Here is a 15,684-nt window from a genome sequence, read left to right as displayed (position 1 = left end):
AAATACACTTTGCTGAGTATATGAAGTGCTTTGTTTTCAAACCTCCAGCTAAGGGTGTAATCTGGAATCTTACCCTGCGCGGAGCTCCACAACCCTGGGTAGAAGGTACAACTTCATCCCCTTGAAGCTTAACACCTCCAAATGTCACAAGATTCATTAAAACTGCTGCCTGGAGGCTGGAGGTAGGCCCAAGGCCTTGCAGACCTTTCCCTGTAACTGTAAAGGGGTTAAATACACTTTGTGGTGTCTGTAATGTGTTGGTTATTCACACATCCAGCTAGGGGTGACATCTGAAATCTTACCCTGCGCGGAGCTCCATAACCCTGGGTAGAAGGGACAACTTCATCCCCTTGAAGCTTAACACCTCCAAATGTCACAAGATTCATCAAAACTGGTGCCTGGATGCTGGAAGTAGGCCCAAGGCCTTGCAGGCCTTTTCCTGGACCTGCAAAGGAGATAAATACACTGTGCTGAGTATGTAAAGTGCTTTATTTTCAAACGTGCAGCTACGGGTAAAATCTGGAATCTTACCCGGTGCGGAGCTCCATAACTCTGGGTAGAAGGTACAACTTCATCCCCTTGAAGCTTAACACCTCCAAATGTCACAAGATTCATTAAAACTGCTGCCTGGAGGCTTGAGGTAGGCCCAAGGCCTTGCAGACCTTTCCCTCTAACTGTAAAGGGGTTAAATAAACTTTGTGTTGTCTGAGATGTGTTGGTTATTCACACATCCAGGCAGGGGTGATACCTAAAATCTTACCCTGCGCGGAGCTCCATAACCCTGGGTAGAAGGTACAACTTCATACCCTTTGAAGGTTAACACCTCCAAATGTCACAAGTATCAGTACAACTGGTGCCTGGATGCTGGAAGTAGGCCCAAGGCCTTGCAGGCCTTTTCCTGTTACTCTAAATGAGTTAAATACACTTTGCTGAGTATGTAAAGTGCTTTCTTTTCAAACGTGCAGCTAGGGGTGAAATCTGGAATCTTACCCTGCGCGGAGCTCCATAACCCTGGGTAGAAGGTACAACTTCATCCCCTTGAAGCTTAACACCTCCAAATGTCACAAGATTCATTAAAACTGCTGCCTGGAGGCTGGGGGTAGGCCCAAGGCCTTGCAGACCTTTCCCTGTAACTGTAAAGGGGTTAAATACACTCTGTGGTGTCTGAGATGTGTTGGTTATTCACACATCCAGGCAGGGGTGATACCTGAAATCTTACCCTGCGCGGAGCTCCATAACCCTGGGTAGAAGGGACAACTTCATCCCCTTGAAGCTTAACACCTCCAAATGTCACAAGATTCATCAAAACTGGTGCCTGGTTGCTGGAAGTAGGCCCAAGGCCTTGCAGGACTTTTCCTGTAACTGCAAAGTAGTTAAATACACTTTGCTGAGTATTTGAAGTGCTTTGTTTTCAAACATCCAGCTATGGGTGAAATCTGGAATCTTACCCTGCGCAGAGCTCCATAACCCTGGGCAAAAGGTACAACTTCATCCCCTTGAAGCTTAACACCTCCAAATGTCACAAGATTCATTAAAACTGCTGCCTGGAGGCTAGAGGTAAGCCCAAGGCCTTGCAGACCTTTCCCTGTAACTGTAAAGGGGATAAATACACTTTGTGGTGTCAGTAATGTGTTGGTTATTCACACATCCAGCTAGAGGTGACATCTGAAATCTTACCCTGCGCGGAGCTCCATAACCCTGGGTAGAAGGTACAACTTCATCCCCTTGAAGCTTAACACCTCCAAATGTCACAAGATTCATCAAAACTGGTGCCTGGATGCTGGAAGTAGTCCCAATGCCTTGCAGGACTTTTCCTGTAACTGCAAAGTAGTTAAATACACTTTGCTGAGTATATGAAGTGCTTTGTTTTCAAACCTCCAGCTAGGGGTGTAATCTGGAATCTTACCCTGCGCGGAGCTCCACAACCCTGGGTAGAAGGTACAACTTCATCCCCTTGAAGCTTAACACCTCCAAATGTCGCAAGATTCACTAAAACTGCTGCCTGGAGACTAGAGGTAGGCCCAAGGCCTTGCAGACCTTTCCCTGTAACTGTAAAGGGGTTAAATACACTCTGTGGTGTCTGAGATGTGTTGGTTATTCACACATCCAGGCAGGGGTGATACCTGAAATCTTACCCTGCGCGGAGCTCCATAACCCTGGGTAGAAGGTACAACTTCATACCCTTTGAAAGTTAACACCTCCAAATGTCACAAGTATCAGTAAAACTGGTGCCTGGATGCTGTAAGTAGGCCCAAGGCCTTGCAGGCCTTTTCCTGGAACTGCAGATGAGTTAATTACACTTTGCTGAGTATATGAAGTGCTTGGTTTTCAAACCTCCAGCTAGGGGTGTAATCTGGAATCTTACCCTGCGCGGAGCTCCACAACCCTGGGTAGAAGGTACAACTTCATCCCCTTGAAGCTTAACACCTCCAAATGTCTCAAGATTCATCAAAACTGGTGCCTGGATGCTGGAAGTAGCCCCAAGGCCTTGCAGGACTTTTCCTGTAACTGCAAAGTAGTTAAATACACTTTGCTGAGTATTTGAAGTGCTTTGTTTTCAAACATCCAGCTATGGGTGAAATCTGGAATCTTACCCTGCGCAGAGCTCCATAACCCTGGGCAAAAGGTACAACTTCATCCCCTTGAAGCTTAACACCTCCAAATGTCACAAGATTCATTAAAACTGCTGCCTGGAGGCTAGAGGTAAGCCCAAGGCCTTGCAGACCTTTCCCTGTAACTGTAAAGGGGATAAATACACTTTGTGGTGTCTGTAATGTGTTGGTTATTCACACATCCAGCTAGGGGTGACATCTGAAATCTTACCCTGCGCGGAGCTCCAAAACCCTGGGTAGAAGGGACAACTTCATCCCCTTGAAGCTTAACACCTCCAAATGTCACAAGATTCATCAAAACTGGTGCCTGGTTGCTGGAAGTAGCCCCAAGGCCTTGCAGGACTTTTCCTGTAACTGCAAAGTAGTTAAATACACTTTGCTGAGTATTTGAAGTGCTTTGTTTTCAAACATCCAGCTATGGGTGAAATCTGGAATCTTACCCTGCGCAGAGCTCCATAACCCTGGGCAAAAGGTACAACTTCATCCCCTTGAAGCTTAACACCTCCAAATGTCACAAGATTCATTAAAACTGCTGCCTGGAGGCTAGAGGTAAGCCCAAGGCCTTGCAGACCTTTCCCTGTAACTGTAAAGGGGATAAATACACTTTGTGGTGTCAGTAATGTGTTGGTTATTCACACATCCAGCTAGAGGTGACATCTGAAATCTTACCCTGCGCGGAGCTCCATAACCCTGGGTAGAAGGTACAACTTCATCCCCTTGAAGCTTAACACCTCCAAATGTCACAAGATTCATCAAAACTGGTGCCTGGATGCTGGAAGTAGTCCCAATGCCTTGCAGGACTTTTCCTGTAACTGCAAAGTAGTTAAATACACTTTGCTGAGTATATGAAGTGCTTTGTTTTCAAACCTCCAGCTAGGGGTGTAATCTCGAATCTTACCCTGCGCGGAGCTCCATAACCCTGGGTAGAAGGTACAACTTCATCCCCTTGAAGCTTAACACCTCCAAATGTCACAAGATTCAGTAAAACTGGTGCCTGGATGCTGTAAGTAGGCCCAAGGCCTTGCAGGCCTTTTCCTGGAACTGCAGAGGAGTTAAATACACTTTGTTGAGTATATGAAGTGCTTTGTTTTCAAACCTCCAGCTAGGGGTGTAATCTCGAATCTTACCCTGCGCGGAGCTCCATAACCCTGGGTAGAAGGTACAACTTCATCCCCTTGAAGCTTAACACCTCCTAATGTCACAAGATTCATTAAAACTGCTGCCGGGAGGCTGGAGGTAGGCCCAAGGCCTTGCAGACCTTTCCCTGTAACTGTACAGGGGTTAAATACACTCTGTTGTGTATGTGATTTGTTGGGTTTTCACACATCTAGGCAGGCAAGCATCACAAAAACAGGTGGCTGGAGACAGGCCCAAGGCCTTGTCCTGATGCTATAAAGGGGTGAAATACACTTTGACCATGTAAAGTGTTTTCTTATCAAACCTCCAGCCAGGGGTATAACCCGAAATCTTACCCTGCGCGGAGCTCCATAGCCAAGGTTAGTAGGAGCAACTGTATCCCTTTGAAGATGAACTCAACCAAATGTTACAATTATCACTAAACAGGCCCACAGCCTTGTGCTGATACTGTAACAGGGGTGAATCTCACCCTGCGCGGAGCTCCATAGCCCTGTGTAGAAATAGCCACTTTGTGCCTGCAGGCTAGAAATGGGCTTGGGACACTGAAGGCTAGAATCTGATAATGTAAAATACCTTTTGAATGAAGGTATTTTTTTTTTGGCAGACCTCCAGCTAAGGGGGAAAACCGGAAATGTTACCCGAATCGGAGCTCACCAGCCCTGGGTAGGAAAAGTGACTTTGTCCCCTTGAACCTAAAGAGTTGGTATAAAATCAATTTAAAAAAAAAAGTGTATATATAGTTTTTTTTTGCTTACCTCCAGCTAAGGGGGAAAACCGGAAATGTTACCCGAATCGGAGCTCCATAGCCTCGGGTAGAAACAGTGACTTTGTCCCCTTGAACCTAGAGAGTTAAAAAAAAAAAAAAAATGTTTATATATAGTAAAAAAAATACAATACAATAGAAATATGTGTTTGTAGGTTTTTTTTTTTTTTTTTTGGGCCGACCTCCAGCTAAGGGGGGAAACCGGAAATGTTACCCGAATCGGAGCTCACCAGCCCTGGGTAGGAAAAGTGACTTTGTCCCCTTGAACCTGAAGAGTTAGTATACAATGAATTAAACAAAAAAAATTGTATATATCGTTTTTTTTTCTGTTTTGCTTACCTCCAGCAAGGGGGAAAACCGAAAATTTTACCCGAATCGGAGCTCCCCAGCCCTGGGTAGAAGTAGTGCCATTGTCCCCTTGAACCAAACTGTCCACACAGAAAAAAACTGAAACGGGTGCTTAAAGACCCACAGGGACCCGTAAACGGTCATGCTGGTTCGCCGCAAGAATCAGGATGCCACAGCCTCTTCCTATGGGCCTGCATGGGAACTCGACTTCATCGACCATTAAGCCCCCACGCAGAGCCCTGGACTGGGGACCTAAGGCGTGTGTAGACCGCCCCAGGGTCCCGTTATCCTGGGGCGACGAAACTCGGGAGATAAGGCAGGTTTAGCCCTGCCCAGGGGCCCGCCGTCTTGGAGGCCTGGACTGGGGGACCTATGCCGACTATTAAGCCCCCACGCAGTGGGGGCTTACAGAGCCTGGGCAGGAGACAAAGTTGGAGTTAGCGCGGCCGTTCCGCCGCCCGGCCATCTGGTCGCCAGGCTCACTGGGCCATCTGGTCACTGCACAACGGTGCGACCAGATGGCCCACTGAGCCATGCGACCAGATGGCCGATCGGCGGAACCGCCGCGTTAACCCCAACTTTGTCTCCCGCTCTGGTGCTGTAACCCCCCACTACGTGGGGGCTTAATAGTCGGCATAGGTCCCCCAGTCCAGGCCTCCAAGACGGCGGGCCCCTGGGCAGGGCTAAACCTGCCTTATCTCCCGAGTTTCGTCGCCCCAGGATAACGGGACCCTGGGGCGGTCTACACACGCCTTAGGTCCCCAGTCCAGGGCTCCATGACGGTGGGCCCCTGAACCGGGCTGAACCCGCCTTAGGTTACCAGTTCAGGGCTCCATGGTGGCGGTCCCCGGGGCCGGGCTAAGCACGCCTTATCTCTCCGGTTTCGGGGCCAAGGACAACGGGACCCTGGGGCGGGCTAAACACGCCTTATGGTCCCCAGTCCAGGGCTCCATGATGGCGGGCCCCTGGGCAGGGATAAACACGCCTTAGGTCCCCAGTCCAGGGCTCCATGATGGCGGAGCCCTGTGCCGTGCTAAACCTGCCTTATCTACCCAGTTTCGGGCCTCAGGATAAAGAGACCCTGGGGCGGGCTACACACGCCTTAGGTCCCCAGTCCATGGCTCCATGATGTAGGTCCCCTGAACCCGCCTTAGGTTACCAGTTTAGGGCTCTACGGTGGCGGACCCTGGGCCGGGCTGAACCCGCCTTCCCGAGCAGAGTGGCTGCGGAGCAAATCCCCGGGTTCCCTCCATCCTCCCCTCCCGACCGAGTGGGGGCCTAGATAGGAGCCCTGCGCTGCGGGAATAATAGTTCATAGACCCAGCTCTCACAAGACATGGTGGTCGGCTCTTAAAAGAGCCTTTGGGTTGTTTTGTCTTTTTTTTCCGTGGGCAAGTAGAGTGTTTAACCGCCGAATCCGTAGAGGGTGCGGCCCTGGCGCTTCAGGGCATAGACCACATCCATGGCGGTGACGGTCTTCCTCTTGGCGTGCTCGGTGTAGGTGACGGCGTCCCGGATCACGTTCTCCAGGAAAACCTTCAGCACTCCGCGGGTCTCCTCGTAGATGAGGCCGGAGATGCGCTTGACTCCGCCACGGCGCGCCAGGCGGCGAATGGCCGGCTTGGTGATGCCCTGGATGTTGTCCCGGAGCACCTTGCGGTGCCTCTTGGCGCCGCCTTTGCCGAGCCCCTTCCCTCCTTTGCCGCGTCCAGACATGTTCTCCTCTCGGTGCTGTGAGCAGAAGTGATAGCTCCAGCCCCCGCACCGGCTGATTATATGGAGGAGCTGCGGACCTGCGAGGGAGTCCAAGCGCCCGCCCTGTGAGGCGGGAGAGCCCGGCCCCGGCCCGCCCTCTGCAGGGAGCGGGGGCTGGAGAGGCCGTTGCCGTTTGAAAAAGAGCGGGCTCCCAGCCCGCCTTTGTTATGGCGGGCTGGCTCAGCAGCTGCCGCCAGTGCACAGATCACAGTGAAACACACGCACACGCCTCCCTTCCCGGCCCCCACTTGTGACCGCAGCCCGCCTAAACCTCTCGTTCCGTGCCCCTGCCAAGATGAACCGAAGCCTCGGACATGTTTCAATGGAGCCCACACCGGCTCCACCCCGCTGTGTGACACCGCCTGCAACCCCGTAACACCGTCCACGTCTCGCGCCCAAGGCACCTCCCTTCCCGGCCCCCACTTGTGACCGCAGCCCGCCTAACCCTCTCGTTCGGTGCCCCCTCCCAATATGAACCGAAGCCTCGGACTTGTTTCAATGGAGCCCTACACCGGCACCACCCCGCTGTGTGACACCGCCTGCAACCCCGTAACACTGTCCAAGTCTCGCGCCCAAGGCACCCCTTTTCCCGGCCCCCACTTGTGACCGCGGCCCGCCTAACCCTCTCGTTCCGTGCCCCTCCCAATATGAACAGATGCTTAGGACATGTTTCAATGGAGCCCACACCGGCTCCTCCCCGCTGTGTGTGACTGCCTGCAACCCCGTAACACTGTCCACGTCTCGAGCCCAAGGCACCTCTCTTCCCGGCCCCTACTTGTGACCGCGGCCCGCCTAACCCTCTCTTTCGGCGCCCCCTCCCAATATGAACAGAAGCCTCGGACATGTTTAATGGAGCCCAACACACGTTAAAGGCCTCACCGGCACCACCCCGCTGTGTCTGGCCGCCTGCAATCCCGTAACGGTCCCCATCTCGCGCCCGGTTGTGTCGTCTGCCCCAAAAAGATGCCAAATAAATATAGGATTTTTATTAGAAAAAACATTATGGATATCGGACTCGAAGCTGGGCTTTGGGGACGGGGGCAACATTTATATGCAGGGCCGAGGGCTTGGAGTGTGTCCCACCTATGAAGCGACGGCGCGGGCGCTGCCGCATCTATGAAGCCGCCAGAGTAACACCTCGGCACGGATACGCTCTTTGATGGAGTCTGTGGATGGCCCTGAAAAGAGCCTTTGTGTTTAGGGTGTATTTCCACGGGGGTCTGCGGGCCTTTACTTGCTTGCTTTGCCCTGTGCCTTGTGGCTCTCGGTTTTCTTGGGCAGCAGCACGGCCTGGATGTTGGGCAGGACTCCTCCCTGGGCGATGGTGACTCGGCCCAGCAGCTTGTTCAGCTCCTCGTCGTTGCGGATGGCCAGCTGGAGGTGTCTGGGGATGATGCGGGTCTTCTTGTTGTCCCGGGCGGCGTTGCCAGCCAGCTCCAGGATCTCGGCGGTCAGGTACTCCAGCACTGCAGCCAGATAGACGGGGGCACCGGCGCCCACCCTCTCGGCGTAGCTTCCCTTACGGAGCAGTCTGTGCACACGGCCCACGGGGAACTGGAGCCCGGCTCTGGAAGAGCGTGTCTTGGCCTTGGCGCGGGCCTTTCCTCCCTGCTTTCCGCGTCCAGACATGGCGATCGATGTACAGTCTCAGTCACACAACAGCGAGAATGATACTGCTCTTTTTTTTTTTTTTTTTCTTGTCTTCTCCTGTCAGATACCTTCTGACAGTGGTGAGTTTTTGGATACCGAGGCAATAGCCTCATTACTCCATATTCGTTTGGAATTTTGTAGTCGCTGTTTAGGTTGTCTTATTGGTGTGTGACGCTTTGTCACAGTTGAGGTTGCATCACATGGTCAGCTCAGTGATGGGCCGCGGGTAGCGGTCAGTAGTGTTTGCAGAATTGTCAGCATGTTTCCTTCGAGAGTCTCGTCTTTGTCCGTGTAGATCCTTCTGTTAGTGTTGAGGTTTGGGTGCCTGCCGCGGCTAATGCCAGCCGGCAGTGAGCGGGTTTTAGGTGCTTGCCGAGGCTGTTATGCCATCAGGGCAGCGGTGAGTTTTGCGTATCTGCCGGCGTTTGCCTTCAGGCAGTAATGAGTTTTTGGATGCTACGTTGCTGTTTCAGGTTCGCAAGGTTAGCGCTTCAATGGGACGCGGATAGCGGTCAAATGGGTTTGTAGCGATATCTGCAAGTTTCCGGATCAGTGGGTTTTCTTTTTGATCCAGTCCTTTGTAGAATGTCCTGTTGAGTTTGAGGAGATGGTCGTCCAGCATCTCGATGCCTAGGTCTCTGTGGAGGTCTGCTGTTCGTGTGAACATGGGAGCACCTGCTGCAATCCGTAAGGCCTTGCTCTGAAGTATTTGTAGGTCCTTCCGCAGCTGTGGGCGGCAGCCACTCCAAACTGGTGAAGCGTATGTCATAGTTGGTCGAATTATTGCGGTGATTACTCGCACCTTGCTCTGCATGGGCATCGACTTAGACTTCAGGAGTGGGTATAATGCAGCCAGTTTGGATGCTGCTTTCTGGCAGGTCTTCTCTATGTGGTTTCTCCAGCTGAGTTTAGAGTCCAGAGTCACCCCCAGGTAGGAGCTGCTGTTTTCCCATTTGACCTCATCCCCATTGAGGAGGATCTGTGGGTGTTTCCTGTTCAGCTTCCTGGTAAATAAGGTTGCTGTGGTTTTGCTTGTGTTCAGGGTGATCTGCCAGTCGCTGTACCATTCGGAGAGTCTGCAAAGCGATGCCTCCAGGTTCTTCGCCACTTCTTTGTCGCTGAAGGATTGGGAGATGACTGCAACATCATCCGCGTAAAGGGCAAGATCAGTCTTCTTTAGGTCAGTGGGTATGTCGTTTGTGAATATGTTGAAGAGGAATGGTCCTAGGATTGACCCCTGAGGCACTCCAGCTAGAATTGGGCGCGGTGATGAACATTCTTCTCGAACCGCCACGTGAAAGGTCCGTTCTGTCAGGTAGCTGGTCAGCAACTTGACCAGGTAGCTGGGAAACTTGAGCTTGATAAGTTTGTAGAGCAGACCCTCATGCCATACTCGGTCAAATGCTTTGGCTACATCCAGAAAGACTACTCCAGTAGACTTGTTGATGTTGAATCCGTGGCTGATGATGTCCACCACTCTGAGGAGTTGGTGATTGGTTGAGTGGTCTTTCCGGAACCCAAACTGTTCTTTGGCAAGTAGGTTGTTGCTTGTCGCGAAATCAACGAGACGGGCAAGGATAACTTTTTCGAAGAGTTTTGATAGGCCAGATAGCAGACTTATGGGGCGGTAGTTTGCAGGGTCTCGCAGTGGTTTCCCAGCCTTGGGGAATACGACGACTCTTGCTTCTTTCCAGGCGTTTGGGAAATACTGGTGCTGCATGCACGCGTTAAATATCTCAGCAAGGTGATCCACTGCGTTATCTGGGAGCATCTTGATGGCTTGGTTGACTATTCCGTCCTTCCCTGGTGCCTTGCCGTTTTTCAGTGTTTTTGCCAGGGCTAGTAATTCGCCCATTGAGCATTCCTCAATGTGTGCAGTTTCTGTTTCCGGTGGGTGCTCCTGGTGATGCATGGCGACCTCTTGCTCAACTTCCGTTGCCAGTTTGCTTGCCTGGTTGGGCCTGAAGGATTCCTCCAGCGTGTCAGCGAAGACCTCAGCCTTATCCCTGTTGCTGCATGCCAGGTGAGTCTTCCCTTGGATCGGTGGGTTTGGCTCCTTCTTCCCAGTCAGGCGTCGGGTCATTCTCCAGAGAGAGTTGTCTGAGTCCTTTAGGTTAGCTGTAGCTGCTTCCCATTTTTCACCTCTGTGCTGGCTTATTTGTATCTTCAGCTGCCTTGTCAGCTCATTATACTTCTTCAGCAGGTCGGGGGTGCGGTTCCTCTGCCACTCTCTGCGGGCTCTGTTCTTTTCAGCTATTGACTGCTTGATGCCCTTTGGGAGATCGTAGATAGAGCATCGTTGGAGTTTCTGCTCTGGAGTGCTGCGCGCAATAGCTGCGTGGATTGAGGCTGTGAGGTGGTGGACTGCCTGGTCAATGTCTTCAATGCTGCGTAGGGGACCAGGGACCAGTGTCTCCTCCAGGCATCTCTTGTATAGGCACCAGTCCGCCTTCTTGAAGTTGTGCCTGGTGCCCTGTTGCTGGTCTTCAAGTACGTCTCCAACTGTGATCAATACTGGGTTGTGGTCGGATGTCAGCGCTGTTAGGGTTTCAAGCTCCATAGACTGGGAGAGATTCTTCATGACCACAATGTCCAGAACATCCGGTTTGTGCAGTGCAGATCCTGGATAGTGTGTTGGTTGAGTTGGGCCGGCCACTACGAAGTCCTCCTTCTTTGAGTGGGCAAGTAGGGCGTGTCCTTTGCTGTTTCCCGTCCGAGAGTTCCAGCATTTGTGCTTAGCATTGAGGTCACCTCCAATTAGTGTTGGGATGCTGGGGTCCAATAAAGCATCCAGGTCCTTTGGGGCTAGCTTGCCTGGGGGTGAGTAGGCAGCGATCAGCCGCAGCGGGCCTGCAGATGTCTGGATCTGTATGCCAGTTGCTTCAATGCTCCCGACTGGTGGTAGAGAGATCTCGTGGTGCTTCACTTTTGTGCTGACTATCACCGCTGTTCCTCCGCCCTTGGCTCCAGTGGTGCGATCTGTGCGGTATACCCTGTGGTTTGCTATGTTGAGCTTCTGGCTTCCTTGGAGGTGGGTCTCGGAAATAAGCGCTATATCCATGTCCATGGTTTCCATCAGGTGCAGGAGTTCTGCAGTTTTCTTCTAAAGACTTCGGGTGCGTCTGATTGGTTGACAGCTAGTCGTTGATAGTACTTCTCATTGGAGGAAGGCGTGCTATGGTTTAGCCAATCAGTGTCCCAGAACCGCATTACAATAGGAAGTGGGGGCCCGGCCTATACCTGCCAATGAGAAGGGAGAGCCGGGAAGAAGCTGCTTTGCACGCCCTGGCTATAAATACAAGTGGGGCCGCCCAAACATGATTTCTCTCGGCTCCACAGCACGCGGTGAAAGATCCTCGACCATGCCTGAACCAGCCAAGTCCGCGCCGGCTCCCAAGAAGGGCTCCAAGAAAGCGCTCTCCAAGCCGCCCAAGAAGGACGGGAAGAAGCGCAAGAGGAGCAGGAAGGAAAGCTATGCCATCTACATTTACAAAGTGATGAAGCAGGTGCACCCGGACACCGGCATCTCTTCCAAGGCCATGGGCATCATGAACTCCTTCGTGAACGACATCTTTGAGCGCATCGCTGCAGAGTCTTCCAAACTGGCTCTCTACAACTCGCGGCGCACCATCACCTCACGGGAGATCCAGACCGCAGTCCGCCTTCTGCTGCCCGGAGAGCTGGCCAAGCACGCCGTGTCGGAGGGCACCAAGGCCGTCACCAAGTACACCAGCGCCAAGTAAGGCTTCCAGGCGCACCCCAACGAACACAACGGCTCTTTTAAGGGCCAACCACTTCCTCCCCTAAGAGCTAATGTAACCCTAGTATGACAGAAGAATATGTGTTTTTATAAGGGTAATGTTGAGCGCAGATAGCGCCGCTCTCCCGGGGTTTGCTGCACACCGAGGGACGATGGAGCAGGCAGCCCGTTTTGCCTCTTTCAATAAACATGTCTATATGAATGAGCCCTCCCTGGGACCAAGTGCCACCTATGCACTGTAATGTAACGATGACGTTATATAAACCTGCTGGCAATTCACACAGCTACTCCCGGGCAATTTGCTTTCCATGTTATGGGCGAGCAGCTTTAATGTGTGCCGGTTTAATTAGCGTTGTGTTTGTATTTCCAGACCCAGGGGAACGGCTACAATACGCCCCGGGGCAAACGCTACCGAAATCAGACACATGAACCCCATGTACCGGGAGCCCAGATGCCTCATAGCGCTGGCTTGTGACCAGCGGATCCCTGCCGCCATTAAATGATGGGCACATTGACGAGGTGTTTGTGCACTGTGAAGACGGAAGGCTCTGGTCACCCCCAGAGCCTGTATAAGTTGCCCAGTACTCGTGGTACTCTCAGAACCCGATGTACCGGGAGCACAGATGCCCAAAAGCGGTGGCTTGTGACCCGCGGATCCCTACCACAACCCTCTACCCAAACAACGCTTCAAATGAAGGGCACGTGGAAGAGGTGTTTGTGCACTGTGGACACCGAGTGCTCTGGTTTCCCCAGAAGCGGTATAAGTTGCCCGGTGCTCGTGGTATTCACAGCCCCTCCTCCCTAACCTGTAGGCCATGCCATGGCAGATAAGAGAAGCTCAAAGGTGACAGGGTGGTGGCCCTTAAAAGAGCCGTTGTGGTGGTTGTTCGGGTCGGTCTGTCTCCTTAGGCTCTCTCGCCTCGGATGCGACGGGCCAGCTGGATGTCCTTGGGCATGATGGTCACCCTCTTGGCGTGGATGGCGCACAGGTTGGTGTCCTCGAAGAGCCCGACCAGGTAGGCCTCGCTTGCCTCCTGCAGGGCCATGACGGCGGAGCTCTGGAAGCGCAGATCGGTCTTGAAGTCCTGGGCGATCTCCCTCACCAAGCGCTGGAAGGGCAGCTTGCGGATGAGGAGCTCGGTGGACTTCTGGTAGCGGCGGATCTCGCGGAGAGCCACGGTGCCGGGCCGGTAGCGGTGAGGCTTCTTGACTCCCCCGGTGGCAGGCGCGCTCTTGCGAGCTGCCTTGGTGGCCAGCTGCTTGCGGGGCGCTTTGCCGCCGGTGGACTTGCGGGCTGTCTGCTTGGTGCGGGCCATGGCGGGAGCGGTCTCTCTCAGCGACGAGCGAGGAAGAATGGCGTCTACCGGGGAAAGAGCTCTATTTATGCCCTCACAGACGGAGGGCTGCTCTGGTTGGCTGAAGAGACCGCCCTACGTTCGAAAATAGCCCGCGGTGTACAACGATTGGTTACTGAACGGGAGGCTGCAGCCTAGCTGTCCAATGAGCTGTGGATAAAAGAGAAGCCTCCGGTTGAATGACGTGAGTTGGAGCCGGAGCCGGAGCCCGCGCCTCGGCCAGCCTTTGTCTCCGTGTCCGTCCATCCACTACTAGTCACGCCGACGACTCGACCCCGGTCCCCCGGGAGAGGAGCCCGAGATGTCATAAGCACACTGCCCTTATCACCCTGGAACACTCCCCCGTTACCTGCGCTCGAGTCTGCCCGGGTACAGTGAAAGCACCAACACACACACACACACACGTTTATAATAAACCCCGGTCTTATGACTCCCAGACCCCCTTCTTACCCGCCCCTGCTCACCCTGGAACACTCCCCCGTTACCTGCTGCTCGATTGAAAGAGCACAATCCTCTGCTTTATGCAGACACTACATCGAGTCTGCCCGGGTACAGTGAAAGCACCGAGACACACACGTTATTGCACATGCATTATAAACGGAGGTCTTATAACTCCCAGACCCCCTTATTGTCTATGTTATACCGATTTCAATCCACGCAGCCCCGAAAGAGCCGTTTATATGGCCAAGATCACACGCGGCACTCGCGCGTGGAAAGGTGCCCTATGGATGCATTGTGCGGTTTATTTTTGAGAAGTGGGGCATTGGGTGGGTGCAAAGGTGGGGATGAACACGCTCTCTTCTAGACAGGGTGGTGGCCCTTAAAAGAGCCGTTGTGTTTGCAGTGTCTCGGTGCAAGCCCTTACTTCTTCTTGGGCGCTGCCTTTTTGGGCTTCGCTGCTTTGGGCTTGGCTGCCTTGGGTTTGACTACCTTGGCAGGGCTTTTCTTGGCTACTTTGGGCTTCGCCGCCTTGGCTTTCGCTGGGCTCTTGGCAGCCTTCTTGGCGGGGGCAGCCTTGGGCTTCTTGGGGCTCTTGGCTGCTGCTGGCTTCTTGACCTTCTTCGGGCTCTTCTTGACCCCCGCGGGAGCCTTTTTGGGCTTCTTGGCGGCAGGGGCTGCTTTCTTGGCGGCTGGCTTCTTGGTCTTGGAGGCTGACTTCTTGGCCGCCTTCTTACCTTCCAGCTGCTTCTTATTCACCTTGAAGGATCCGGAGGCCCCGGTGCCCTTCAGCTGAGCTAGGGCGCCTTTGCTGACCAGGCTCTTGAGGGAGACCTTGACGCGGCTCTTGTTCTTGTCCGCATCGTAGCCGGCGGCGGTCAGCGCCTTCTTCAGGGCCACCAGGGAGACTCCCTTCCTCTCGGCCGAGGCGGTCACGCACTTCAGGATGAGATCGGACACGCTGGGACCGGAAGGCTTCTTGGCCTTGGAGGCCCCCGCTGCTTTCTTCTGCTTCTTCTTGGGGGCGACCTCAGCGGGAGGAGCCGCGGCGGCTGGAGCGGTTTCTGCCATTGCTATGCAAGTCTCGACGCTGACGCTGTCACAGAACGGAAATGTACCTCGGCCCGAGCCCCGTGCATATATAGGGAGGAGCCAGCCCCTGATTGGTCCCGAGGAGAGAGGGCTGTGCGAGGCGCACTCGGCTCTCTGCTCCGAGCTGACATTTGTGTTTCCTACCATCGGAGTTTCAAAGTTTTAAACCACAATCCGTTAAACACACGCTCCCGTGCACACATGAAAAGAAGCCCAGCTTCAGCCCCTTCCCGTGCCCGCCCCCGTTTCAGCCGACCCCGTCCACAGAGGCTTGCAATCCGCCGTGAATCTCTGCCCTCCCCCGGTGGCTGACGCCTCCGTGACCGGAATCCCGGGCTCCGGGACCCTTTTCCCCGGTCCACCCTCGCGCTCTGAGGCCGGGAGCGGCGGCCCGCGGGCGGGAGGGGCCTCCTGCAGGGAGCGGGCCAAGTGGAGTCACCATGGGGCTCCGGGGGCCGCGGGGAGCGCCTCCTGCACCGGGCCGAAGTAACACAGGGCTCCGCCGGCCGAGCGCGGGGAGCGGAGACAACGCCAGAGAGACCCGGCCCCCCGGGGGCCAGGGGGGCCCTCGCCGCGCGCCTGCACCCTCGGCTGTGGCACCCAAGGCTCCGGGGCAGCCGGGGGGACTTTCACAAGCAGCGGGGCACGGTCCGGCATCAAGACTCACGGGCATCACAAGGCGGCTGCGCGCTGGTAGCTTCACATGCAGGCCGAGGGCATTCACTGCCAAGCACCGAGCTGGACGAGACGGGGGCACAGTAAACATAATAAACA

At 54.0% G+C, this 15,684-nt stretch overlaps 3 protein-coding genes across 3 annotated transcripts; 1 reads left to right on the top strand and 2 right to left on the bottom strand.

The window, feature by feature from the left end:
- Nucleotides 1-6,263: 6,263 nt before the first annotated feature.
- Nucleotides 6,264-6,615, bottom strand: LOC147663941 (histone H4). The gene has a single exon (XM_086950045.1). The coding sequence runs from the start codon at nt 6,574-6,576 to the stop codon at nt 6,265-6,267; it is 312 nt and encodes a 103-aa protein (XP_086806171.1). The 5' UTR covers nt 6,577-6,615; the 3' UTR covers nt 6,264.
- Nucleotides 6,616-7,845: 1,230 nt separating this feature from the next.
- Nucleotides 7,846-8,244, bottom strand: LOC147663940 (histone H2A type 2-C-like). Its single transcript, XM_086950100.1, has one exon. It carries the CDS (start codon nt 8,242-8,244, stop codon nt 7,846-7,848), a length of 399 nt encoding a protein of 132 aa, XP_086806226.1.
- Nucleotides 8,245-11,616: 3,372 nt separating this feature from the next.
- Nucleotides 11,617-12,061, top strand: LOC147663939 (histone H2B 1.2-like). Its single transcript, XM_086950076.1, has one exon. It carries the CDS (start codon nt 11,628-11,630, stop codon nt 12,006-12,008), a length of 381 nt encoding a protein of 126 aa, XP_086806202.1. The 5' UTR covers nt 11,617-11,627; the 3' UTR covers nt 12,009-12,061.
- The last annotated feature ends 3,623 nt before the right edge of the window (nt 12,062-15,684 follow it).

The sequence above is a fragment of the Lissotriton vulgaris genome, unplaced genomic scaffold (genome assembly GCF_964263255.1).
Source record: "Lissotriton vulgaris unplaced genomic scaffold, aLisVul1.2 SCAFFOLD_728, whole genome shotgun sequence".
Classification (NCBI taxonomy): domain Eukaryota; kingdom Metazoa; phylum Chordata; class Amphibia; order Caudata; family Salamandridae; genus Lissotriton; species Lissotriton vulgaris.
The sequence above is the reverse complement of the archived record's forward strand: the minus strand, read 5'-3'. Positions and strand labels throughout refer to the sequence as shown.

What these genes read in the sequence shown, in the direction of transcription:
- LOC147663940 (XM_086950100.1), bottom strand. Translation starts at nt 8,244, where the DNA reads ATGTCTGGACGCGGAAAGCAGGGAGGAAAGGCCCGCGCCAAGGCCAAG.
- LOC147663941 (XM_086950045.1), bottom strand. Translation starts at nt 6,576, where the DNA reads ATGTCTGGACGCGGCAAAGGAGGGAAGGGGCTCGGCAAAGGCGGCGCC.
- LOC147663939 (XM_086950076.1), top strand. Translation starts at nt 11,628, where the DNA reads ATGCCTGAACCAGCCAAGTCCGCGCCGGCTCCCAAGAAGGGCTCCAAG.